The following is a 27,888-nucleotide window of genomic DNA, read 5'->3' as shown; positions in this document are numbered from 1 at the left end:
TTTTATCTTCATCTATGTTTGGCAATAGAATGTTCACTTTGCTGAAAGCGACACAACAATGTTTATATGAAAGGATCTCAAAGAGAAAACCCTACCGTGAAAAAGACCATTCAGTCCGACTCAGCAGGAAAAGAGAAGAATTGACATGCTAGTTCCGAATTTCTGAGGTGATGTAAAATAAACGTGTCAGCTGACGCTTAGTCAGACTGACGACTCAGCACCTCTCTTAACTTCCTGTCAGCTCGTGCGGTTTTATTTTCAGGATCAGAGATCACGTGATTCCCGTAGACGACCTGTTACCTCCAGAGTCTGATAAGCAGAATAAAGAGACAGAATTGAAGCATGCTTTAACCGTTCAGATGTTTATGTTGCTCACTTGGAACAAAGGGAAACTTTTTCGCATAATACACCTGGCATCTTTTCTGTCCAGTTTATTTAAGGTCATCTGTATTTCAGACATACAATATGGATGATGGTTGTTCAACATGTAGTTAAAAGCTTTATTTATTCACTGTGCAGTACCATGTCAGCTAAAATATCACTGCACCAATTACTGACACCTTCGCAACCGGCCTGTGACTTCACACCTTTCTTCACGGGAGATATTTTGAAAGTGTAAAAAATGACTTCCATTTAGCTGCTTCACCTGTGCTTTTCTCCCGACATCTTGGATGTTTTCCATTTTTATTGTTTTTAAAAATGCAATGCAACAGGTTAATATAATTTGACTTTTTTTGGCATGAATATCCAAAATAAATAAATAAATAAAATCTTTATTGTCAAAGTAAAAACAGATTTCTACAAATGAATGTCAATTTAAAAAAAAAAATAATATATATATATGATGTAAAGTAGTGATTTAGTATTTAGTAGATGCACTATTGGCTGCAGTCACAGGGCTGTATCTCAATTTTTTTCTTAATTATTTATATAAATACCCTACTCCTACCCTATCTGTGTGGATATGTGTCAATCAAACTTGCACATCTGGACACTGACATTTTACTCCACCCTTCTTTGCAAAATTGCTCAAGCTCTCTCAGCACAGGGAAGGAGTGTGAACAGGCCTTTTCAAGTTCAACCACAAATTCTCTTCGGGACTGAAGTCTGACTTGACTTGGTCACATGCCATTAAACCATGTCTGTGTAGGTCTGTGGACTGTCACAGGGAAGGGGACGCTATTTTTATAAAAAGAATTATATGACTATGAATGAAGAAATATTGTTTTATGAAACATCTTATAAAATTAACAATAATTATGCACATAGTGACATACCATCATGGGTATTTGAGAACATGTTTTTGTGTGTGTAGTTAACCATACAACATATTTTCTTTGCTATATTTCAACAGCATGTTTATTGATGACGCACATCTATACTGTAGGAATACCTTCATTGGCCTAGATTCTCTTCTTATTTACATGTTTCCACAAAGTCATACAAATACTCGATAGGCTTCATGTCAAAAAACAGATATAATACAATAAACAGAATGGAGGATATAATGTTTTAGAAAGCATTGTCACAACCAGTCTACAAATGAAAATGAATGATAGAAAAGAAATGACGAGTTGCTAGCTACTGCAAAACAAGTCCAACTTCAAAATCTGTACACGTCCATGAATGTCCATAAAATAAGGAGGGAATTCCGCTCTTCTCTCTGTCCTTGATTCTCAGGAAAGCAGACGTCTTGTGTAGTTGACAGCAATTTTTTCAAAGGCAAGGATGAAATAAACCAAGCAGTTCTTACAGAAAATCTCATCCTTTTTGATTGCGTCACAAAAAAAAAAATAATAATAATAATAATAAGTGTGGGATGTGTGGAAGACAGTTTTTCCCACTTCTTTCTTTTTGTATGTTCTCACTTGATGTGCACTGTTTTCTCATCTGTTTTCAACCGTTTCCGTCTGGGCTGTATGAAGTCCTCCTCAGAGTCTTCTGTGTCATTTTCCTCTTTTGCGTTTTCATCCAGGGACTCGGGTTCAGGTGTTTCAGGGAAGCTTTGGCCTGGAAACATCTCCTGCAGCTTCTCCTCAAAGTATAGGCTCACTGCCTTGCCAGATATCGCCATCTCTGACCCCACCTGTCAGAGGAGGAAGGGGTAGGAGAAGAAGGGTGTGAGGAGTGATATGGAGGAAGAAGGTGCGATTTAGCAGGAAGAAGGAATGGATAAAAGCGGGGAGAAGGAAGAGGAGATGAGGAGACAAATTAGATCTGGTTAAGACTCCTGGTGGCAGGGTGGCCCCGGCTCAACCTTGCTGTACAGAGCAGGGATATCCTACCGCCCTGTCCCACTTTGGCTCCATGAAGCATTTCCACAATTCAGATAAGTGTCAGCATCAATACATAGGGCTGGTTTCAAATACTTCTGATCAATGAATTAACCAATATGGCTGAAAGACAGTATCTGCATTTTCAAAGAATGTTGAAAACCTTTAATATCAACATGAACAGTCCTGAGTAGGTCGCCCAAGAACTACATACTGTCAAGGGCTTTGTTTTTTGTTTGCATCCGCTCCGACAATAGGATGACTACAACTTTACCTAGTCCTGTGTAACATACAACACCTCATAGAGGCTCAATAAAAGATGGACTTCACTGCCATTTCTTTGTTTTGTTCCAGTTTTCAAGGGCTCCTATTTGAAGGGAATACTTTTATTTTAATTATTTAATAGTGGTTTCCAATGCTGCATTTATGCTTTTGACCAATAATCTGTCAGCATACTCTAGGTCACTCCTGTATTAAGATCTACCCAGAAGAAGGAACTCCAACAGAACCTGAAAACTGAGTTCCAACAACTACAATTGTTCTCAGTTCCTGCAGTGTGGACACAAAGAAGGAAGTACATTTTCCAGCAGTTAAACAAGCTATGAAAACAGTTCTTCTGGTCTGAAACCACCTGTTGCTTGCTTGTTTTATGGTCGCTTTCAACTCTTGAAAATAAATCCTGAAGCAGATACAGGGCAGAAGTCTTATGTCCACAAGTTCCCTCAAATTAAGCTAGCAGTCCCCGGATTTTAGAAGGCTTCCAATATTAAACAGAAGTCCAACTCTAAAATGAACATATAAGCAATACTATGAGGGGCTGTGCAAGCCATAATTCAGTTTGTGCCTCCGACATGCATATACCATAATGTATGAGCGCTTACTTTCCTACACATGTACTTTCATTGTATTTGTTAACAAGTGAATAGTCCTGAAAGTGAAAACAGATGCATGTGAAATTGAAAGAGCATGCATTTTCACTTAAAATATAAAAAATGACAGCGAAAATAAATGAAAATGAAAGCAGATCAAATGTTTTACAGAACTGACTATGGTTTGTATAGCCCATTTTAAAACACTTCTATATTACATCGGGTTTTGCTGAATCAACTGTGGTGGCACCCAAACACTAAAAGGACTGATCTTTCAAGAACTCCTGGCACCCGGTTTCTTTAGATTAAAGGCAGAAAAATTTATTTCCATCCTTATCCATCCTGTAATTTAAAACCACATGAGTACCCAAAAACAAAAAAAACATCAACCATTTTGTAAATACTGTTAATAGTTCAAAACTATGCAAAACTGTCCCAAGTTTTCTACACAAGACTTTGCTGTAATAAGATGAAGGGTAAAAACACTTCTTGGAGCCTCAGTGGGAGGAGACAGGATTATCTGTGCTCTACTTAAAACGGCTTACCTGGTTATTAATCTGTTTCTCCTCATCATAAACCTGGATTATTCGAGACATCTAAAAGGGGCAATAACATTACAACAGTGAAGCAGCAGGGGGGGAAGAAAAGAGTTCACAGCACAGGCAGGTTAGATAATAACAGATCAGAAATCTGTTTATGGCCCACTGTGCTCCAATATAATGTGTGCATCACCAAGACGTTGCTGCAGAAATTAACAGCAAGTGAAGGTCACAGTTGGGGGACAACATATGATACGTTTATAAATCTGTCTTGTTTACTTTTCTGTGGTACTTTTTTTGTCACCATGCCTGTGTGCTGGTACGTACAGTATAAATAACAATCACATTTCACGTTTTACCAAATTTCTTCTCTCACAAGCCAATGTTTTATGTTTGTTTGCAACTAACTGAGGCTAATTCAAAGATTGCCAAAAGTGCGTAAAACTGTCATCAAAGCAAAAGGTGTAAAATATAAAAACATATTTTGGTTTCACACTTTCTGGTTACTATATAATTCCATATGTGTTCATACATAGTTTTGATATCTTAATCTACAATGTAAACAACACATTTAAGTAGTAAATTTCTGAAGTATTACTGTATTTTTAATCAGCATTTTACAGGACTAACATCTAGAAACAATGGGCTGTATAAAAAGTGGATGTAGCAACAGTGATGTCAAAAATTTGTTTGCTAGTTACTGTTCACATGCCTCGAGTTTGTCATTTTGGCTGTCTTCATGTTTTGGAGTCAGAAGTGATCATATTTAAATAAGAGGGGGGAGGAGGAGGAGGAAGGGGGAAGTGAATGTAGCATCACGTCAATCACAAGGCATAACAGACTGAGTTTTACAAAATGAACATGACGATTATATCATGAACACACTTTAAACTAGTCACTGAGACCATAAACTCAATTAGGACAATGAGATAACACATCTAGTGACAAGTCAGGTCATAGATTTTCATACAGGACATTAGGGAAGAAAAAATACAAGTTGACTATTCAGACTCAGAGGCTTTTTCCACTTATTTCATACAGTCTATAACAGAAAATTAGATTGGGATTTGGGGTGTGTATACAGTATGTCTTGGGAATGACTTTAACAAAAAGGTTGTCGTCCTGACACTGCTAAATTACACAGCCGACTCAGCTGTTTCAGGAATATGTTTGAGGACACTTCTAGCTGATTAATTAATTAACCTCTTTCACAGGTTTGTCACAGGGTTTCAGTCTATCTTGAATAGCTCAACCTCTACCTGTATGGCCATTGATGGTGTGCAGTGTTACCACCTTATCAAGCACTTACTAATGACTTTCAGTTGAGTTGTTTCACTATATTACAATAAAAAATAAATTCAAATTAGACTAACAATCACATGTATGTGTGTATGTATCATGTTATTGATAGGGCTGGTATCCTGATTCAGATTGATTCAATACTATTTCTATTAGTTATTCATAGATATGTCAGTTTTGAAACAATTTTACTGAAAACTAAAACTAATGTTGTCATTGTTTTCAGGGATCTGTGATATTTCCAAAATATTTTAGCTCTAGTTTCACATCTTGCACATGATTTTGCTTTTGTGCAGCTCTTCTCTGTTGTCATACTTTTTAAATCCAATCAGCTTTCCGGCTTAACAGTGTTCTCAGGGTTGTAGCTTCTGTCATGTTTTGAATTACCATCACACTAGGACAAATTTCGTTGCATCTTGCAATTGAAGATATTGGATCCTTAAAGTTTTAATCTGAAAAACTTTTTTTAGTCCTAGTTATTAGCAACATGAATTCCAAGTGAAGACCTTACTTGCTGTTAATTTAAGATGTATTATAATATGTGTGGTAAGGTTGTCTTGCTATACCAAGAGCCTCTACAATCGGCGTTACCCTAAGAAGTGATGCATTGTGGTGGCCCAGACTTTGCTCCCATGTGCTGCTGGAAGACACATCGTGCACTGTGTTGTAGAGCCAAATCAATAGTAAGTGAGGTGTATGTAACTGCGTTCCAGTACAGAACATAAGCCGTTTTACCCACACCAATGTGAAGATGTAACAAAAATAAATACATCAATTTTAATGCAAAATACATTCTAGCCACCAAAAAGACATCCATTAAAAACACACTTTAAGTTCATTATTGTGGTGCAGACAGTGTTAATAGGGTTCAGACAGGGTTCCTGCAGCCAGTGTGAAGAGAGCACAGTGACACCTTTATACTCCATCTTCCAACAGCCATTGTTAGTACAAGACTTTGCACACATTTCAGTGACCAAGTACCCCTTCCTTATCAGGATGTCTTAAGTATGAGGTTAGACTAATGGTTGGCCTTTTGTAGTCTGAGCACAGATATTGTCAAATTAAGTTTTTGAATCAGCTGCTGGCTCTTAAAACGTCAAATCACATCAGTCTACCCTGTGTCTGCATGCACACACACAAGCAGATGCCATTCCCTGAAGCAGACTCAGGACTCATGCTGCTCACCTCATTGTACTTTGCACAGTTTTTGAAGACCAGACGCATATCGGACACAAACTCCTGGGTGGACTGGTAGTACTGGGAGCTCCGTAACTGCAGCTTCTTCTTCACCTTCTTCAGGTCCATGGGCTGCTTGATAATCTTGTAGTAGTTGGGCACCTAGGTTTAACAAACGAGGTTAAAACAATATCTTGAAATATTTCCGAAGATTGCAAAATACTTTTTTTCTTCATTCAGTTCAGTTCATAGTGTGTCAGAGCAATTACGGTACTCTGAAATTAACTCCAAAGGCAGAGGGAAGGCTTTCCCAAAGGATTTTGGAAACTTGATTGCCATATGCTAGTATGAATTAGGCAGTAAGCATGACAAGGATTCTAGTACTCAGAGATTGACTGGTGACTAGTCAGACCAAAATGAGTAGCAGCTTATAAGAAAAACTCTTTCAAGCAACAACATGCCCCATCAACATCCACAATGAAAAGTCACTGAGTTGATTGTTCTGTCTGGTCAGTCAGATCAGGAGTTGTAGTTGTGGGGTACTTTACATCATTATACAACTGTGGACCACAATGAGTGACCCGTCTTGCAGTTCAATGTACACCAATCAGACACAGCATGAAAACCACCGACAGGTGCAGTAAATAACATGGATGATGTCGTTGCAATGCAATGTTCTGCTGGGAAACCTTGGTCCTGTCATTTGACACGTAGCACCCGCCTAAAGTTGTTGCTAACCTAGCAACCCCACCACATCATAGCAGCCGCCCCCAGCAGGACAATGCAACCTTACACACCACAGAAACTTCTTTCAGGAACCGTTTAAATACATGAAAAATACCCTAAGGTACTGACCAAACCACCAAACTCTCCACATACCAAACTGATCATCAGTTTGATCAATCCTGTGGGTTAAATTGTTTGTAGTGGGTGATCTCTTCCTAATGTAGCAGTGAAGCAGAGTAAGAACGTTTTAAGAAGGCTTTAAACATCTGCAGAAGGTGACAGCAAAGGCAAAGCTATTTTTGAATGCCTTTAATCAACGCTCTTATGGACAGACAGGAAATGTAGGTAGAGAGGGAGGAGGAAGATGAAGAAAAAGGATCCCATTTGTAACCAAACTGTGCATGCTATGGTTACAACCAACAGGACTAAAAATGTGCAGCAGGTATTTGTAAATGCATTGTAATTAATATATTATTATAATATTATATTATAATTAATTATATGCATTATAAATTATAATGCACATAATTAGAATGCATTATAATTGTCAGCTGCTTATACTGCATATTCATTTGATATTCATTTGTAGAGCTCTTCATCAAGTCTGTCTCAAGAGAGTCTATGAGTGACGAAACACTGGACATAAACTATTTTTTATCTTCCTTTATTAATCCCTCTTGGGGAATTTTGTTCTCTGCATTTAACCCACCCATTCCTAGAGTGTTTTCTGACATGCTCTCAACAGTGTGCGATTCAAACTGTTTTGTGGTTGTAATTTTTCAAGCAAGTGTGTGGACTGGCATTTATTGCTGTTCAATGTTCACATACCATTGATCTGTGTATGAACAGCATGTTCACTTTAATCGATATATATATATACACAGTGTTTCCAACAAGATTATGTTAGACAATGGCATTTATTTTGCATACGGTCTGTTAAATGTCTTTACATCATGGATGTAAACGTGGATGTTAGATTTAGCAACAAACAGTAGCAGCCTGTGGAGTTCATATACATGAATACAAAACATAAGCCATTGAGACGTGGCATACCATGGGCAAATGTCAGCGAATCGTGAATAAAACAAATTTATAGTAAACAGATGACTTTCAATTTAACTTTGCTAGCTAGTGCTAGCTAGTTAAGTTAAGCTAGTTAACATTACGTCTGCAATCATTTAAAAAATATATGCGATTCGTTATTAGACCATTGTGGAGCAAATTAGATCCTGGCGGGCCGCCATAGTATTAACTGTATGGGAAACACTGATATATGATGAAATGATGAGCTGCTATAACCACCCACATCCGTTGGATGTGCACTCTTTCAAAAGTAAATTTCTTGGTTATATAATTATAATGGATTATGGCCCGTGAACATGTTTTACAATCTTCATGGGTCATCACATAGATTAACTGATCTGTGAGTGTTTGTGTGCGTCTTATGCAGTTACTTACAGAGCTTGGGACAGGTTCCCTAAAGCCCATGCTGAGCTCATGACAGAAGACGTACAGCAGGAGGCGTTCACATTTCTGCAGACAGATAAAATAGAGAGAGTTAGGTGCCTCGCACTAATCATGAAGCCGTTCTCCAAGGATGTGGTGACTGAACTGACCCTTTGGTCCTCGGGACTTAGACTCTGCTCCCCTTTAATTTTCCTGCTGTCATCACAGTACTCTATTTCAGGGTTGGTTAGACTCCGACAAAATGTGCAGAGAAAATCACCCCTGCGACACAAAAATCATAAAGAGGAATTTCAGAATGTTAAGAACAATATATAGTTTCTAGTGCAGACAAATCTGTCTGTTAATGTGGGGCTTTCAACAAAACAAATACCAACTTTTTGAATGTCTAAAACATGTTTAGCTAACACTATAGCAACTGTCCAACCCTGACATCGAAACATGTGGCCATTGATCAAAATGGCGATAATCATACTTTAACTAACTTTGGGGGCATGCAAGCTTTATTAGAATGCCAGAGCTCTATGCAACAGCTGTTCACTTACTTTGGGAAGATTTTTATGGTGGGTACATGACATTTCATGTGGAACACTTTTGGACACCGATCACAGCACAGCAGGTCACCACCGTTAATACAAACAGCGCACCAGTCTTCGTTGGGGTCATCCTCTTTCCCACCCAGAGTCCCTGCAGCAGCAGACGCCCCACTCCCTGTGGTCTCTGTCCATTTGCCTAAGTTTCCATTAGTGAGTGGAGTGCCTGCTGTGATGTTGCTGTTCTCGGTGGATGATGAGGTAGTGGAGGTCATGGTGTTAGTGGAAGAAGATGACATGGTTACACTGGATCCATTTAGTCCAGAACAGGTTGTCTCCGACTGGGGTTCTGTTTTGATGCGCTCCCCTGGAGCCTTGAGAGCGTCTGCAGATCCGACTCCCAGTACAGGGAGGGGGCTGTTCTCTGGGCTGCTCATCTGGGGGAAAACACACATGTAAATGTTAGACAATATGATAATGTAGTGTCTATTTCCAATGTTCTGTGTAACTTCTATATTCATAAGAAGTATTAATACATGAGTAAGATCTTAAATAACCAAATATTTTGTATCAGAAGTCTTATTATATTTTGTTGAATTTACACTTGCTGATGTGGTAAAACTCTCTCATACTGCACTCCTTTTTTCTATGATGTTCATAGAACTGAATGGAGCTTCCCTGTGACAATGTTTGCAATATCATGATGTCTGCCAACATCATCAAGATGACCAGCTACCAGCCAGTACAGCACCCCAGCGCAGTATGGTGTTAACGCATTCCCAATCCCTGGTTTGTTGTGTTCATACCATGCAGGCACTTCTCCCAGCATCTTTGCCCCGCTCTGTCTTTAGAGAGGATGCTGGACAGCTGTAGCTGTCGTCTGTACCAGGCTCCTGCTTCACCTTCACCTGTTCCACCGCAGCTCCACCTCCTGGCCCCGCTCTCCCTGCAGAGCTACAGCTGAAACACACCCAAAACCCAACCAGGCACAAATTCTTATTGTAATTGCTTGGATTCAATGATATTTATAACTTATGATTACAATTATTTAATTTGGAGACACGGCACAGGGGTTTCTTCACCCACAACACTAAGTTATATCTTCTGCCATTTTTAATTCAGTATGAAAGACCTTGTAAGAACTGTTAAAAAACCTTTTTAAACAAAGTTTCCATCAGTAGTTTCAACTCTAAGGGAAATGGCCAATGCTTGTGAATAAGGGTTGGAATAAAAGAGAGAGCGAGAGAGAGAGACAAAGCAGACGCATCTGCCAGCCTTTGACAGCTGACAACTTGAGCTCTATTTTGTTGTGACGTCTCTCTTCCTATTCTTTGGTTTTCAGTACAGCACAGCAGCTCAGTCGAATCAGAACAAGTGACTGATTCTGCTATATGTCTGTAAGCACATATAGTGACGTTCAGCAAGTCATGACATGTTTAATGACTTCCCACCAACCACTTGCTGTAGTTGTGTAAAATGACTTTTGAACTCCTAAGTCTTGGGCACAATGTGTATGCATTGTACTCACACAATTCATTCTTACTGATCTCAAATTAAAAATGTAGTCTCCATTATTTTATGCCAGATTTAATCTTCTGACTCCTAAGGCACACACCTTGAATTATAAACATTGTTTAACTGTCCAAATATTTCAGGCTTGACATGAGAATCACATCCTGGTTTCGATTATACGTTTGTAGCTGCAGATGAAAAAATTCTGACCATACTCAAAAACAATCCCACGCTTGTGTCTACATTTGCATAAACAGACAACATTTACAGTACGTCAGTTAATATTTTAATGGCATAAACAAATTGTATAAACTTGTAAAAGAGCAGCACCATTACTTTTTATTGTTGGTCAGACATAAGAAAATGCTTTCTTTGTCTTAAGGGCTCTGTTATGTTACTAATTTCTTAGTATTTAATAGAAAATAGAGACGCTTTGCTTTTGAAATAGCTTCATACTTTCTTACCTGCCTCTGCTGCCTGTGCTAGATGTGCTAGATGGTCGTGCTGGTGTGTGGGCATTGGACAGACCTGCAGACAGAAATTAAACAGTTGAATTTGAAATCTGTTAAACCTGGACACAATATATAAACAACACAGACATTTAGTGAAAGAAATATAATTAAGGAGCTGCTAATGTGGCTCCAAATTTACAATATGTATCATTTTAAAATGGTTCACACATTATTTGCAAGAAATTTAATTCAGGAAAGGCTTATATATTCAATAATGCTATTTTAACTTTCAACTTTAGAAAGGAGGAAATTAAGCACTAAATGACACTAGATGAGAATGGGGTCCCTCTTTGCAAAAATGGGGATACCTGAAGATCCGGGAGAGTGTGTCGACAGTCCAGGTGAAGGGTTCATGTCCACTGTGCCAAGCTGTTGCTGTGTGCTGGCTGTAATGTAACGAGAAAGGAGGTGTCCAAGGTTGCTGGAACCTGCGTCCTCCAACTGGAAATGCCAGAGAAGTACAGTGGTAGGGGAGATATAAAAAGAGAATCAAGGTACTGAAGAGCTCAACAGAGTTTTGGAAAAACCACACCCGTGGCTGTTGTTTTGAATGTCATACTACAGAATTCCCTGTCATGTGGCCTTCTTTTAATAAATTTAATTTAATGGCAAAATATGGTTACCTGAATGGGCGGGATCTCAGGTAGACAGGGCAGATTCTCTGGATTGGTGACGGAGGGGATGAGCTCGATGGGACCTATGATGGGGCTGGCAGGGCCGCGGTGAGCATGGGCCCCGGCCATACTGGCACTGGTGGGACTTGTGGGGTTGGCGTTATGCAGGGACGCCACTGGAAAAGGGCCTGCATGCCCTGGATTGGAATGCTATGCAGAAAAAAGAGAGCGGCGAGGATGGTGGGAAAGGAGACAATGGAAAGAATTGAAGGGCAGGCAATGTCAGAAAAGAATAAAGAGAAATGAAAGAAAGGATGAATAAAAAAAAAACAATGAGGGAGGTCACTCAGTGAGGTAGATAAAACAATGGTATGGGACATGGTTGCATCATCATGCATTTGAGAGACCACGCATGCTGCACAAGACACATAAATGACAAAGTAGGAAAAAGGTGCCAAACCCCTGATTGTAGTAAGAAACGAAACCTTTGGTGGCTCATCTCAGATTCTATAGACATCTGGACACAAAGAAAGAGGGGGCTGGATATAGTGGGGGTTTTCTTACCTAGTGTGACATGCAGGCAGTAAATGCACATTTGCATACGATACTTGAGCAAATCGTCAGCTATGCACAGATACACTGGTGAGGCCGAGCTAAGCAGAACTGAAAGTAGTTTCACCTGGAGGCCAGGTATGCCTTTATTTAAACAGAACAACTTATCAAATAAGAATTGAATTTCTTATGTGTGCACAAAATTAATATCTACTTGACAAAACTCAAGCATGACTTTTTACTCGACAATTTTCAGTGTACTTTATCAAGCAAACCTCTCATAATTGCATTGAAACTGAATGTGAAATGGGTTATGCATTCTAATTTATTTAATTTGCATATGATATGCCAAACTTAAAAATGCAAACTGCTGCATCAGAAGTCCAGTTTGCATTTTCATTAGAATAATGGCAGTTTTCTCCCAGGCTTTTTCTTAGGAAATCTGTTATCTTTGCAAACTAGGCCAACTGCAGGCACTTACTGATGTGTACCTTGTTGCTGCATTTATTTGGATTGTTTGATCCATTGTTTCGTTCATGACTGGCTATTGAATGAATTCAGTGTTGACAATAAAATTAGGAGAAAAACCTCTGCTCCACAGCGGGCAGAACCACTTTCAGTATGAAAGTTATATTCTGCTTGATGTATTGTGGAATGCAAACACATATCAGATGAGATCTTTTTTTTAGTGTTCATGTTAACAGTTAAGTTTGAAGTTCCTGGAACAAAATTCCAGCCTTGCTTATACTATATTAAAGTTCCAGGTACTATCAGGGATTGCCTTTTGCGCCAACCTGTCGTGACTTATCAAGGTGATGTGTTGTCACATTAAAACTAAACACTGACAAATCATGTCTGGCACAAATAAAACTAAACAGTTACAGAAGCCTGGTTGTAGGGTGGCTTTGTTTTTCTGCCTTGCTATATAATGCAAATGAAAAAGCAACATCTTTTCCACATTGAATTTCATTGCAAATATAGTAAATACTTGAAAGTAACCTTAAAGCTGGGGGTTTCAATGTAATTTGATCAACACAGTTTTAAGTGCAGTGAGATGTGTGTGTAATTATGTATTTTCAAACAGGAAAATGGAAGTTAGATTGTCCCATTTAAAATGTTGATACCACGAACACACAGCTCATGAAATTTCATTTTGATTAATACTTAGGAAAGTAAAGATGGATAACAGTGCCATTAGCTTTCCCTAGAATATACATTTGCAGATTTCATACATGGTCTGCCATCAACAATCAGCCTTACCTCACAATCTAACTTCTAAAGTGCTGCCTGAACAATAGACCCTTTATACAGAAGACATCTTGATTTGTCACAGCAGGGAAAGATGTGCATCTTTAGGATAGCAACATTACACTTTGGGGAGGTGCTGCTTCAGTGGATTTTGGTTCACTTCATGAAACTGAGCCATCATTAACAAATCTGCACTTTCCCTGCTGCCACTTTCTCTGTTGTGGAACAAGCTAATAAAATAACTAGGGCCGGGACTCGATTAAAAAAATTAATCTAATTAATTAGAGGCTTTGTAATTAATTAATCGAAATTAATCGCATTTTAATCGCATATAAATATTTTACCTGAGAACAGTGAGAAGTAATTTTTTTCATATGGATTTTTAGTATACCATTGAATAATGACTAAATTTCCCATCCACGGGGCCAACCAAAGCGGTCTCATCAGCTTCTTCGTTCATGTTCACTGTGGTTTGTTGTTGTCTGAAGTAATGAACAGTGTTGCCAACTCCTCAGGAAAGGAAAGTAGCTATTGGCTGTCGTAAAAGTCGCTAGAAGTCGCTAAATGACGTCATCGGCTAATTTGCATAATTTACCTTTTGGATGTAATTGTGATGGACGCTGTATTATTAACGCGCCTCCTTTATCCGGGCTTGGTATTGGCAAAATGACTCTAAAGAGACACTCTGGCACCGTAACTTAAGTTTTTTTTTTTTTTTTTTAGTTTTCTTAAGTTTGGTTTAGTTTCTAGCCTACAAGTCACAGGCACAGAAGAACATGAGCATTTTTTGCCATAACTAGAATATTTTTAACATTTTTTGTACAAACGGTTTTTACTTGACAAAATTAACAATCTAAATGGATTATTATTTTATTATTTATTTTAGTGTGACAGTGAAGATACATTTACATCCCGCTCTGTAAACCAGGGCGCGATCAGCGGCAGCTTTGCGCATGCGTCATTCGTTTGCAGTCTGGACGCGGTGGCGTGGTTCTCCCTCTCTGCTCTGACTGCTGCTGCGCGGGGCTACTGTGAGACTGACCGCCTGTGAGTGCTTTGGGACGGGAGAGGGGCTCACGGCAGCACCCGCTGCTTGTTGAGGACACTGGTAATGAACGCTAGTTGGTGCTCCAGTATAATCGGTCCGCCGAAACTCATCCAGTGAGAAACGTTCCGCGGTGCAAAAATAAGTGTGATTAAAATGCGTTAAAAAAAATTAACGCGTTATTTTTGTGTAATTAATTAATCTTAATTAACGCGTTAAAGTCCCGGCCCTAAAATAACACAACAATTTTGACATAATATTATGTGAAAATGTGTAAAACATCAAAATACTTCATTTTGGAGCCTCACATTTCTATACTGACATTTCTTATAATCATAAACATATATTGTAAGCTGAGACTGACATATTGTAACCACAGTCACAGATCAATAATGGAGCCTACTCCTGAAGACTCAGATTAGCCTCACACTGTATAGCTATACATTTATAGATTGGTTCACTGTAAAATACCAAAGATACAACTGTATTTCCGTTTTCATATAGTGGAACCTGAGTGTATTCGTACTGACCTGTCTCTGTAGCTGAGACTGCATCATGGGGGAATACTGCTGTCCGTTATGCCTTGGCTGAGCTGACGGCATTCGGCCTTGTGATGGACCAGGGAGACGCATGTGGTGAGAAGAAGGGTACATGGGGGGACCTGGCCCACCGTTCATACCCCCAGGCCCTCTTGGTAGCTGCTGCATGCTGATAAGTCTAGGAGGCTTGTTAAAATCACAGACAAATCGTGCATAAAAATCATTGTAACTAAATACAAACAGCAGTGGCAAAATATATGAGCAGCAAGCATCCTTCAGAGCCATGCAATTACAGGCGCAAAATAATTTACGTGTAATAATTAGTGCCACCACTATTATCAATCTGCAGTATGTAAAATGAAGATTCGAATTGTTAGCATTTTTTTTTTTCCCCCAAAAGAAATCCTACACTGGTTACAGCTTCTGACAGGGAACATGGCACTAAATATTTTTTTAGGTTACTGTCATTGGCTCTTTTTCTTAAGGAAGTATCAGGAAATGTATTTTCCCAGTATACTGAATGACTTGAAAAATAACTGACAACGATATTAAGCAAGTCATTTGTGGTTATTATTACATTTACATTTATTATATTTACATTTTGCTCTACACTGATGCCCTGTTTTGTGAATGTTCTCCATACCTGCTGTTGAACCAAGGGTGGGCCGCCCTGCCTGGCATGCTGCTGAGACATTTGGGAGGCGATGCGCATCTGTTGCTGGATTTGCTGCTGGTGCTGCTGTTGGTGTTGCTGCTTCTGCTGCGCATAGGCTGCCTGCTGCATGTGTTGCAGCCGAAGCTGGGCCAAATTGATCTGTCCTGGGTGTTTTCCCATGTGTCCAGGGTGACTTTGTCCAGGTGAAATGGGTGGGCCTCCTACCATCATATTGGCTGGCTGTGCAGGTGGAGGGGGTTTTTCAATTACCAAATTACCTAAAACAGAAGAAGATGGATTTAAGCGAGTTAAATTTAAAATGGTACACAGCTGGGAAATGTCCCTTTATGTTATTTACACTCTAAGGACATGGTTATGTATGAATAAACATGCCAAAACTAGTATCAGATGTCCTAAACATGCCTAGAATAAATCAATAAGAGCTTAAAGTAAATATTTAACACAAGAAATCGATGATAAAAGGGACAGTAAGAAAATAAATGTCTCTGACCTAGATTTACTACATTTTTGGCCCAGAAGGTGGGGTCACAGAAGAAACGCACGACTCCGTTGGCCTGAGGTGCTGGCTCCAGACGAGCCTTGAATAGCTGGCGAAGCTGGAACAGGATCTACATGCATGTGCACAAAGAGAAAAATGTTCTTTGGTTATTGAGCCTGGCTATATGAGAGCAACAAATAGTCCATTTTTGTAGGTGCCCTTTGGGAGCATTACTCTGCAATCTCACAATAAAGTTATCTCAACTATCTCATTTGCTGACTGTCTTGTGGTAAGTAAGTCAAATCCGTTGGGCAAGTCTTGTTTGAGCCAAATCTATTTAGTGATTTAGTGTAGGTGACAAGCAACTTCACCAGTGTATGTAGAAAAAGCCAAAAGTTTCATGAGACCCTGGCGTTCAATCTAACTTTGCTAGAAAACGCTTATAAAACTTAGCTAGTAGAGTTGTTTCCTTCGGGTTCTGACCTACTCTCTTAAAATTATTTTCTCCATGGTCTAAAAATCAGGAGCACAAACATCGGGTTTTAAAAAGTGGCAGTAACGTAAATTTCTATTGGTGAACAAGACATGCTACGTGAGTAAACCATGCCATTTTCTCTGTCAGGTTAAATTCAGTACAGGACAGGTGAGTGACAGGTGTATGTGTGTGTAGGGGCTTTGGGGAGGATAGGGAGGGAGGGATGCTTTCAGGAACAATAGGAAAAGAAATGCAAGCTGTTTGAGACATGCAAAAATATTTCCGATTTATTATGAGACCATGGCGGATCAAATTAGACCCTGGCGGGCCACCATGATATTAATATTGTATGGGAAACCCTGTTGCTTTTTATTCTTAGACTGTTCCTCAGATTGCAAGGACCACACATTTGGTCATTTCAGTCATGTTCAGATGAGATGATAATTACTAGGTCAAAGGCTCAAATAATCCTCAAACACTAATTTTTTTCACAAAACTTTGGGATCCTTTTGGATCAAAACTGACAAACTAGTCAATGACGATATTTACATGGACAATATTTCTTCAGCACGACTGAAATTACACTGATTAAACATTCATGTTTACTGTTCCTGACAACTATTTACTCTGACGTTATATAAATGTATCTGGTAAGATAAATGTGTTTACATGCCCTAAACATCAATCAGAGTATTAATAATTAATCCCCAAGTGGGACAAACATGCGCAGAAAAAACATAATTATTCCACCCAGAGAGAAGCAGATCAAGCATATACATGGTTATTAGACACTATGTTGAACATTATCAAAAAGGTTTACACGATCCCTCTAAATCTGAATGAAAAATCCTTCTAGCCATGCCAGCCTGTTCTGATTGGGGTAGTTACATGTGGCATTTAGTCTATCGTTCTGATGATTAGTGGAATACTGGTGTCCATGTACGGTAAATCCAGCAATTCTTTGCAATGGAAATTCACTTTTGTTCAGAACATCTGGGGCTCACAAGAAACATACCAGCTTCTTGCTGTAGAGCAGCGCTGTGCTGCTGCCAGCAGCGATGGCCCAGTGGCAGAAGTTGAGCACATGGTGGATTTGTTGGGCCAACTGAGTGATGTCCTTATGTTGAGCCACAAGCCTCATACTGCGCTCTTTGGTCACACTCTAGACAGAAAGTGAGATTATTCTGGTTAAGGACGTGCTACTCAGAGTCCAAACAACACCCCTGAGTGAGTCTCAACCAAGTAAAATGTTGGTCCAAGCACCAAGAAAGAAAGAAAAAAAAAACACAACAGAGAAAATATATTGTGGGAGAAATTACAGAAGGGAGGATTGTAGAAGAAATGAATGAAAGTTATGAGTGAGACATAGTGTCCAAGTATATACAATATGTGTTAAACATAATCCCTTACTGTACAGATATATTTAAGAGCCATAATAAATGAGTATGTATATACAAGGTTGGATGTCTTTGTATATTATTATGAGGGGCCAGACTCTTAACTAAAATACATGCCTGCCCTGTTTAGAATTCATTCCAAAAAAGTTACTATCTTTTTTGATTTTGCAGCACATTGTGAAGTTCTTGGCTAGAGTGTGTTCCATAATATTAGCTTACCTCCAACTGCTGCAGCAAAGACTTCCCCTTTTTGTTGATTTCATTTATAAGAGTAAATACTGCGATTTTGATCTCATGCTCCACCTTCTTATGGGTCTCATTCAGCTCTTTTAACCTGGAGTTTTAAAAGAAGGCTCATTTAGAAATGCCATCTTTAATCACAAATATTAAGAAACGGTGTCCACAGAGGAATCTGGTCATGAAAGAAGACAAAAGGAAAATCGCACCTGCTTTGCACCTGGGACACAGAGTAATGGACATAGTTCTTCTTTTCTTGCAGTTTGGCCATTGTGGTCTCAATGATGCCTTTGTGGTTCTGGAAAGCCTCTTCCAGAAACTGGTACCTAGAAGGCAAGTTCAGTGTCAAAAAGAAACGTTTTCTATAGGGGAAAAATGAATGCAATATGTAAACCAGTATTTTAGGAACTTCAGACTGTTATTTGGATGTGTTTTCAGTGATCTGATCACAAGCAATCAACTGAGATCACATCACTCAAATTAATCAGGTCTGAACAGGGCCTTTGATTTGAGAACTACAATGACAAAACAGCATGGCACCAGATTCAAATAATAACAATTACAAAGACCTGTTAACACCGAACAATAGCACTGAAAGCACACTTTCCTGCGTTATAAGAAACCGGCTTATATATAACAGCTTGAAGGGGTTTGATGATTTGATACCTAATGAACTAGTGGACAAAGGCAGAAATAACATTTACCAAAGAAAATGTTCTTCATATAATTTTTTTTATTAGTAGCACTAAGCAGATTATGATTCCATTATCAAATTTTAGTCTCATTTTGTATTTGGTAGTTCCTGTAACTGAGTCTCTGTTTGAACTTCCATCCTTGTGTTCTTGGGTTTTGTCAGCCCATTGAGATACTGCACATGATGATGAACTAAATAAACAAACATGAGCTGATAATCTCTGTTAACGAAGTGACTAATGTTTGTTTGTGCCTGACACATTAACCTGGTGGTTAGACTGACATACATTTGGAGTACATATTCACACATGCAGTGTTACCACTATCAATCATATTTCAGATCTTTGCAGCTGATTTTAAACAATTAGATGAGTTGAAACCCATATTTCCCTGCAAGGGTACCCATTCTAGGGCGATGAAGCAATAACGATATCTATCGCGATAGATACGTGATCAATATCAATAGAAAATACGTTTGATAGAATGTTCGATAATTTCCCTTGAACTCCGTTAGAGAAAAATAGGAAGAAAATCCAGAGCCAGAACTGCAAGTCATTCTGGGGGATGTAGGCAGAGGCAGGGCTTTAGCCTCTCGACCTATCACAGCCCAGCTAAGCCAGGTTGGTGGCATCAACAACAACAACAAAAAAAAAAGAACGGCGTGGAGTGAAAGGAGAATATGAGTGCGACAGCGCAAGAGGAAATTGTAGATAAAAAGGGAAAGGTCACGTCACCAGTTTGGCAATATTTTGGTTATTTTAAGTCAGAGAAGAGTCAGACCGATGTTGTCTGCAAACTTTGTGGCGAGTGAGCATATTAATTGGCTCTTGTCTGTCTTGATTAGTAGTATAAGAGTCGGTTAAGTTTCGTTTATCTGCCGGCCAGGTGACTGGCTGCTGACCCTCGGTTAAGCAGGGATCCACGGGCAGCGGTTAAGAGTCGGTTAAGTTTCGTTTCTCTGCATATTGTGCGAAAGTGAGTTAGTGGCAGAGTGTCTTAGTTTGCTAGTGGTCAAGTCAGGTAGTACGTTTTGTTTCTCTGCCGAGTGAGATGTAAGATGTTTAAATGGTGCCATTTATTGATTATATATCAATCAAACGTGGTAAGACTCAACTGAACCGGTTAAATAGACTCTAGATTCATGATTCTTGAGTCATCTTCGATGGCCGGTTATATGAGCCGAATCTTTTTTTCCACCGCTACTGAATATTAATTAAAAATGATTAAAAAAAATTAAAGTGACGGGTAAATATGGGTTATGACGGGATTTTTATGACCCTGTCAGTCAAAATGACAGACAACGAAAAAGTCTAGTGCAACCTCTGATCAAGAGGTACACGGCAGCAGTGCCATACAACAAAACATCAAAGCGATACAAAGAAATAACGGATGCAGTGGCGTATCATTTAGCGAAGGACATGCTCCCGCTCAGCACAGTTGAGAAGTCTGGGTAGAATAGGTTAAAAAAACGAATCAATAATTATCGATATCGACTGATACGAAACACTTATATCGTGATACATTTTTCAGCCATATCGCCCAGCCCTAACTCATTCAATCAAAGTCTTACTGTTTGCTGCGAGAAACAGCAGCAGTAATTTAAAGAAATTATTATAAATACGGGTGCAACAAACTGGCTGCTGGGAGAATTAGTCGACAAATGCTGCTACCTCAGAAGATAAAGACGCTGAAAGCCAGGACACTGTCTGTTAGTAATGAAATAAACATATGTGCAAGCTGGCCTACCTGTGTTCCTTGTGTTCCAGCAACTGGCAGTCCCTACAAGTCAAAGTGTCACAAGTCTCACAGAAAAGTTTCAGCGGCTCCTGCTTGTGATTGGGACAGAAAACTGGCCTCTGTCCTGACGTGCCGACAGACTCTGTAGAAACAGAGAAGAAAAGACAGCATTGATCCTCAGGAGAAGAGAGATATATAAAGAAAGGCACATTGCCTGAAGAGCAAATAATGGCAAATATAAACAGCAGTAAAAGTTGTGTCAAAGCCTGCTACAACCAGGAAAAAAAACAATTTAAATACTCTCTGTTTAAGAGATTCAGGATCTATAGTCTCCCAAACTAGAGGCACCACCTAACCAACAACATTTGCAGCAGCATTACCATGGCAACAGCCAATAAGCAGCACCACATTCACTGGGCTTCTCTAAGGTTTGTCTCATTTATGCTTTTGCAGTTTTAGCTTCACTAAACATTGATCGATCCTTCACTGTGTGGGTCAGCCATCTTACCAGAGACAGCATCAGCGTCCTCCTTTGTACGAATTTTGTGGTCCTTGGTGATTTTGACCCTCTGGTGGGCCTCCACACAGGTCTTACACAGCCACTCGCCGCACTCCACACAAAAGCCTATGGTCCCTGCATTGTCTTCACAACTTGTGCAGACCTTGAAAAGATGACACCAGTAAGTACCTAGTTGAATTCAACAATCAGAAATGAACAGAGTCTCTTTAGAACCAGTACTAGTTTATATGGCTCCTATATGCTCTGTGTGTTCATATCAGATCAACAAAATATACTGACAATGACATGGTGCTTTCATACCACACAGGGGCAGAAAGGGTCTGAGAACAAAATGCATTTATTGTTTATAAAACATATTCTAACATATCCAAACCTAAACTAAATGGTATTCCAGATCCATCTTATATATTTCCTACATCCCATTTCCCACCCAACTAGGTCTACAGGGACAGGTTGGTGACTGTAGGGGAGTGTCAGCCTCTTTAAAGCATTGTGAAGAAGTGGGCTTCTAAACTTCAAATGTGGCAGAGACTGTCCCAGAAGGCCAGCCAAGTCACCACACAGGAGGTCCATGACATAATTGTGATCACTAAATAACCCAATGACACATTGCCATAAAGCTTAGTATCTACTGGGAATTAAATGTAGTATTCCACAATTAACTCCAAACGACCAAGCTGTCAGCTTGCTGGGTCCCTCAACTCATCGGGCCATGAGATGTGGACACTGCTCAAGGGACATATGGGCATTGACAAGGGATAATTTTGTCATTTTTAGGGCAGCTCTTGGAAGATTTCTCCAGCAACTTGTAACCAAGTCTGGTTGGAATAGGACTTCCAACCAGAGATGACAGAACAACCACACCAGTGAAAAATTGGTTTCTAGAAGTCCAAGATGACAACTTCTGTGTGTCTAGACTGTTTTAGACTATGCTGAAAAATAAATACAATTGGTTTTCCAAAATTAACTCCTTCTACCTTAGGCCATAAACTTATCAATCACCCCTCATATACGGCATTTGTAGGAGACAGCAATGAAGTGAAACTGGAACTGCTGGCCCCAAAGACCAATCAAAGAGATGTTAAATTGGAACCAGAAAGCATCCAAAGACAAATGCTCAAGATTAAGTTCTCTAAATAGAAGTTAATTAGGTTCTGCAAGTTTGATTAAGTCCTCTCAACTTATACAGTACTTCCATAAAGTCCTTGACAAACCACAAGATGAGCAAGACAATTACCATAGGTATTGCCTCCTATCAGGACTGACTGAAAATAATTAATAACTGTATACCTATATGACTGATGTTTTAAAACAACATAAGCATTTCTAAAGGTATGCCTGTGAGAAGTGCAATCACTGTACCTGCAATACAGGTAGTGTATTACTCATGAAGTTTATAATCTGATTTACAATATTTATCTGATCAAGACTAATTGGTGTGTTTGTAGGCAAATGGTCGGAATCATGGTCCACTGATTATGTTCAGACTAGGCTACAAGCACTGATAGTAGAACATACTCTTGTCCTGAGACCTATACTCAAGCCAAATATTTCAACATACCTGTGCAGCTTTTTCATCTGATGTGCTGGTGGCCTCTGTGGTATCTTTGACAAAGTAGTTGTCAATAATGTCACTTTGTTTGTAGTCCTGGTAGCAAACTGAACACCGCATAACATTTACTGGAAAAAGCAGAGATGAGATGAAAGAGAGAGAGGTCAAACAAAGTCAATAGATCACACAAAAGCCTACACATTTGAGCCTTAATGATGTTTAATTGATGGCTGATCTTTGAAGAAAAAGGGAAATAAAGCAAAAGAAGCTGCCACTAGCTAAGACAAGTTGTATAAGCAATTACCTGAGATATGAAACCCCTTAACTCTCAAATAAGAATAAACAAAAGAGGATTAATAAAAGCCTCCAGCAGACTTTCTTCTAATTTCCTTTAGGTAAATTCCTGTTGTTATTAAAGTTTCTTGGCACAGTGAGACGTCTGTGCTTATTTATGGAGGCTAATTGATTTAGCGCTCGTCTCCAGAAGATTCAATCTCATCATCCTTGGCATCTTTATAAGAATATTAAATCACATGTCCAAACAATGAGGACTGCTCTTCTTAATCACTTTATTTGGTTGTGTTAATGGAATTAGTCAAATTACTGCTATTAACATAGACGGCAAAAAATAATTAGTTCAGGGCATTAACTTTGCAACTTATTTTCTAAAGTCTAATATTAGTCACAAATTATACTTCACATAAACGTTATAAATTAAGTCAGCGTGATATGTTGCTCCTCCTAATCCACATAAACCAATAAATCCTCCACCCCACCCCCAGTCAGCTGAGGTAAAAACTGGTTTGAGCCGGTTTGAGCCAGTCTAGGCTGACTTGAGCAGCACACAGCCGGTTTGTGTAAGCTCCAGCTGCACAGGTCCCCATGTTAATTGGTGGTAAAAGCAGCTGGACTGAGATTGTTTTGAGGAACCCACACAGTGCTAATGCACACACATATAGATAAATAAAAATACCACACAGCCGTCTATTTGCTTAAGAAAATATTAAATGGAAAAAAAGAAGTGGTTAGACTGAATAAGGTGACTGCTTAGTCAAATACCAACCTAGTTGTTATGTATGAAGCCACTAGTGTGATTCATAGACCAGAACAAGGTGCCCACAAAACCTAAACGATTCTTACACCAAGATAAGATCAAACCAATTTAGCACAAGTGACACATATTAGTGGTCACTTTCACTTAATGATATTGCCACAACAAGAAAGATTTTAACATTTGAATTTGATGAAGCATGCTACTGTTTATTTAGATTTCAATCTATAATAAAAAATCATTTTGGTACGGCAGCAAATAATTTGTATCCCTGTGAAAAATCAAAACAACAGTACCAAACAGCCTAGTGAACATATAACTTTGTGCATCAGATTTACGTGTTCTTCAGACAGACAGACCTGAGAGATATATTTCTGGATATTTTCAGTCAATATCAATTAGAAGCAAATCAGTGGTGGCATATTACATGCTATGTTTTACGAAGAAGAAGTAGGGAGTGAGAGAGTGAATGATGAATTCATCAGCTCAGGTACTAAACGATGTAGCTGTATATTAACTCATACTTTTACATTTCCTCATTTATTAAACTCAACTTCGGGAATAAAAGAAAATGTAAAGTTGTAGGAATGTTTTTTGTTTCTTCTTTTAGCCTACTGAAATATATTTTTGTAGCTTCAGTGTAATTTAATTTATTTTCAACCCTGGTGCTCTACGCACATTTATTTTTTTTCTATTTTGTAATTTATAAAAAAAATATTGATTTTATTCCAAAGGAAAGCAAGGCTGCATCTGTTATTCTTTCATGTATTACAAATGTAGGGACACTGCTGTGCCAGTTATTCTTTTGACCCATTTTTGGAAACATACTCTGTGCATTGTAATGGAACAAATTTTTATTTCATTTTTTTTTTTAAAGCTGCTTCAGAAGGATCCTGTGATCTGTAACTGGTATCAGCCGATAGCGCTTCTTGTGATCAACAGTGATCAGCTGCAAAATGCTCAAAGAAATGTATTACATATCTTTCTACCTGCATGAAGTATATGGAAGTGTCATCATATGTGAAATCTAGAGTAAAGGTGTGTCTGCGTCTTTGTTGAGGGTGTTTTGGGAGCATGGGGTGAGGGGGCAGTGGTATTTATGTATTCAGCTGTAGAAAACAAGCTCTTTGCCATTTATCATGTGGGAGTTTTGGCATATAGCCTAATGTTTGCTTCTTTCACCAGTCAAATCACATGGTTTAACACAACAATAAGTAGCCAGGCTATGTGCTGTGTCATAATTAGTAATCTTTTATATGAAGTCATGTTAATCAGTGCCTTAAATCTGGTAACTAATAAACTTTTTTCTAGAAAACTGTCATTGGAGATCAGTTAACATTTTCTAAGATGTTCTGACTGTAGCTAACTCATTACACAATACAGTGTATTATTATTATTATTATGTGGTCAGAGAAGGAGATCTTTAAAAGTCTGCTTTCCAAACCTCCTACAGAGGTATAAATGAGTCCGGCAGTGACTGTGGCCAAAGAGAAAACATTTTTGTCACTTTCAAATTGTCCCAAGTCATATCGTATTTATCCAATTGTCACCAAAAGTTTATACAAAAATCTGCCTAAAAATCTAATTATCTGATTTGATACTAGAAGCAATCCTTTGTGATGGTGCCCATTTCTGCAAAAACAATTCAAACCATGTGATACTGGATCTCTCCTGAAACTAATACTAATGTAATTTCTGGAAACAGAATTTAGACCACGTGATATTCAAACAATCCACTGAGGCTGAGACTGAGATAAAATTATTTAAAGCTGGGCAGGTAGTATAAGAAGGTAAAACTGTACACTGTACACACACAGTTACATTTAAAAAAAGAGTAATATAAGATGTCACCATCCTTCATTAAACTTAGAATACAATGCTTATTTAATGTAGACTCCCACTCTACAGATTAGTTTTCACATGAATGTCGTGGTTATATTTTCCGGTTGTATAAAAATGATTCTCATGTAGAGAACCAAATGGCTTAATGGCGAAATCAGCCCAGACAGCACAGCTGACAACTGAGCTGCTCTGCAAAATGGCAGTAAAGGTTGTGGTTTAATTTACTGGAAATGTCTACATTCAAGAGAAAGGCTACATGGGGATCATCTTTGACAGAAGAGTGCAAAATGATATAAAATGTAACCTCACTTGCCTTCCATTCTATTATAACAGTCCTGGACTAACTCTTAGCTTCATAAAGGTTATGGTATTTGGCGTTTGTTAAAATTAATAGAGCTGTCGATTCAACCGTGTTTTTAATTTTGGAGGCTATCGACACATGTTTTCTATTATTTTGAAAACCACATTTTAGTCAGCGGGCTAGGCTAAGTAAGAGAAACACTTTAGTGTTTCATTCAATCCAGTCTGACAGTACCACAAACTACACTGTCCTTTCTGACACTGTTTCAACATATACTGAACAACAACAGTCATGAGGGAGGATTTAGTGCAAAACTTTGCATTTGTTTTCACTAGCTTACCTAATGTTTTTGTCAAATGAGTGCATCATTTTTGTCTGATTTGATTTCCCTGAGCAGAAGTGATAAACAGAGTCAAAGCTGTAGTTTTGCTTCTAGTACACCAGCTGTACTACTGTCCACTGAGTCTGGGGGCTTTTGACAGCTAGTTGACAATCAACCTTTCTAAAAATACATTAGCATCATGGGGTGTACTATGTAGACAATGTATATTTTAAAGTAACAACATACTGAAGAAGCATATTTGTAAATATACATTGTAAATGACACTGTATTCAGCAAAAAGGGAAGAAAACTGGAGACGTTTTCTTGCAATGATGACTTTCCTAACTCATGCTTTGTGACATCAAATGTCACATCAACAATTAGGAAACCTGGACCTGCTAATTACACGTAGCAATCTTATAAATATCCAGATACTGTAATTCTGAGCAAGAAAAATATTACAGACACAGCCCACCGTTACATGTGCCACTTATCAACAAGAGATTGTCTCCAATATTAGATGAATATTAATGAATATGCAGTGGTACATTATCACTATGACTAATAGCCTGACTAGTAGTAATCAGCATACACTTATGTTTTAATATCAAGCTAGTGTAAACTGAATGGGAGCAAAAGTCACTGCAAAAAATATCATCTGGGGGAAAAGTGTGCTGCTATTGATTGTGGCTAGTATGAAAGAATATAAGTCTGATCTGTCTTTTTATTTTAGCAACATTGATTCGGTATTTCTACGATTCCCAATCTTTTATTCAAATCAGTATTGATTGCTTTCGTTCACATCTGCCTGTTTATATCCGTTATGGCGGAAGAATTGACTGACCATCTTCTCCAGGGAGATCGGGTCTTAATCTAACCACAAACAAACCAGCTACCTTCTCTGTAACATAATAGCTTGAAATGTTACTCCCTGACCGGTAAACACGAGTGTTACAGGGTGTTAAGTCTCAGATAACACACACCTTACACGTGGTTTACCTATTCAAACCACAACTTTTGACAGAAGAGTTCATTTTAAACAACAACAGATGTCAAAACGGAGCCCTGATCACAGATAACTAAAACTCACCTATGTGCGTGTCAGTCTGTCCGTGTGGTCCAGGCACCTGTACGCTTATCTGTCGCTCTGGTTGCGGGATACATTTCAGGCAAAATGAGTGCAGACAAGGCAGAAGTTTTGGTTCACAGTCTCGGCTCTGAAGACTTTGTTTACACACGGCGCACGTATCCAGTAAATTAATGGGAGTGGATACCGGTGTGGCCGTCGGAGCCGTAGGAGGGGGGGACATTTCGGTAGTGAGTCCGCTAACAGCAGCATCCGTGGCTGTGGGGGTCTCGGCTGCAGTTGGCTCAGCATTGGTGATGTTGGTCGCTGGCGGGTTAACGGCGTTGCTAGCGCTACCATCGGCTTCCCCTGCCGCACCAGAAGCTCCGCCGCTGCTAACGTCCCCGCCTTCACTGGTGGGTGTAGGTGCCTCTATGGCATTTTCGCGGGACTTGGTTTCTCCATCTTCCTTTATATTTGCTTCTAATACTATAACTGCATTCTCGATTTTCGTCTCTGACTGCTCGTTATCTTGTGCTGAAGGCACTGAGTCCGAATTAGTGGACGGTTCCATATCCTCCTCGCCTTTGTTATCCGCCATCTTCCTTCCTCTATGAACCACCGCACGTCCTGCGTAACT

General features: G+C 39.0%; 1 protein-coding gene across 3 annotated transcripts; it reads right to left on the bottom strand.

The window, feature by feature from the left end:
- Positions 1–850: 850 nt before the first annotated feature.
- Positions 851–27,888, bottom strand: trim33 (tripartite motif containing 33). Of its 3 annotated transcripts, XM_084553524.1 has the most exons (21): positions 27,273–27,888; positions 22,676–22,794; positions 21,103–21,256; positions 20,604–20,736; positions 18,374–18,490; positions 18,147–18,261; positions 17,546–17,692; positions 16,068–16,185; positions 15,545–15,834; positions 14,893–15,087; positions 11,978–12,034; positions 11,527–11,727; positions 11,212–11,344; positions 10,856–10,919; positions 9,686–9,839; positions 8,892–9,316; positions 8,499–8,610; positions 8,341–8,415; positions 6,166–6,318; positions 3,688–3,738; positions 851–2,086 (listed from the first exon to the last, which is right to left on the bottom strand). In XM_084553524.1, exons 1-21 carry the CDS (start codon positions 27,847–27,849, stop codon positions 1,865–1,867), a joined length of 3,612 nt encoding a protein of 1,203 aa, XP_084409650.1. In that variant the 5' UTR covers positions 27,850–27,888; the 3' UTR covers positions 851–1,864. The 3 variants fall into 3 exon arrangements, with proteins under 3 accessions (XP_084409650.1, XP_084409648.1, XP_084409649.1); XM_084553522.1 differs by lacking the exon at positions 3,688–3,738 and having other exon boundaries at positions 27,273–27,886; XM_084553523.1 differs by lacking the exon at positions 11,978–12,034 and having other exon boundaries at positions 27,273–27,886.

Source organism: Chelon labrosus (assembly GCF_963514085.1).
Source record: "Chelon labrosus genome assembly, chromosome: 10".
NCBI lineage: Eukaryota > Metazoa > Chordata > Actinopteri > Mugiliformes > Mugilidae > Chelon > Chelon labrosus.
The sequence above is the reverse complement of the archived record's forward strand: the minus strand, read 5'-3'. Positions and strand labels throughout refer to the sequence as shown.

Coding starts and splice junctions, on each gene's coding strand:
- trim33 (XM_084553524.1), bottom strand. CDS start 27,849: ATGGCGGATAACAAAGGCGAGGAGGATATGGAACCGTCCACTAATTCG. Junction 11,345..11,526: donor CTGAGATCCCGCCCATTCAG/GTAACCATATTT, acceptor TGGCATTTCCAG/TTGGAGGACGCAGGTTCCAG. Junction 9,840..10,855: donor AGCACAGGCAGCAGAGGCAG/GTAAGAAAGTAT, acceptor GGTGTGTTTCAG/CTGTAGCTCTGCAGGGAGAG.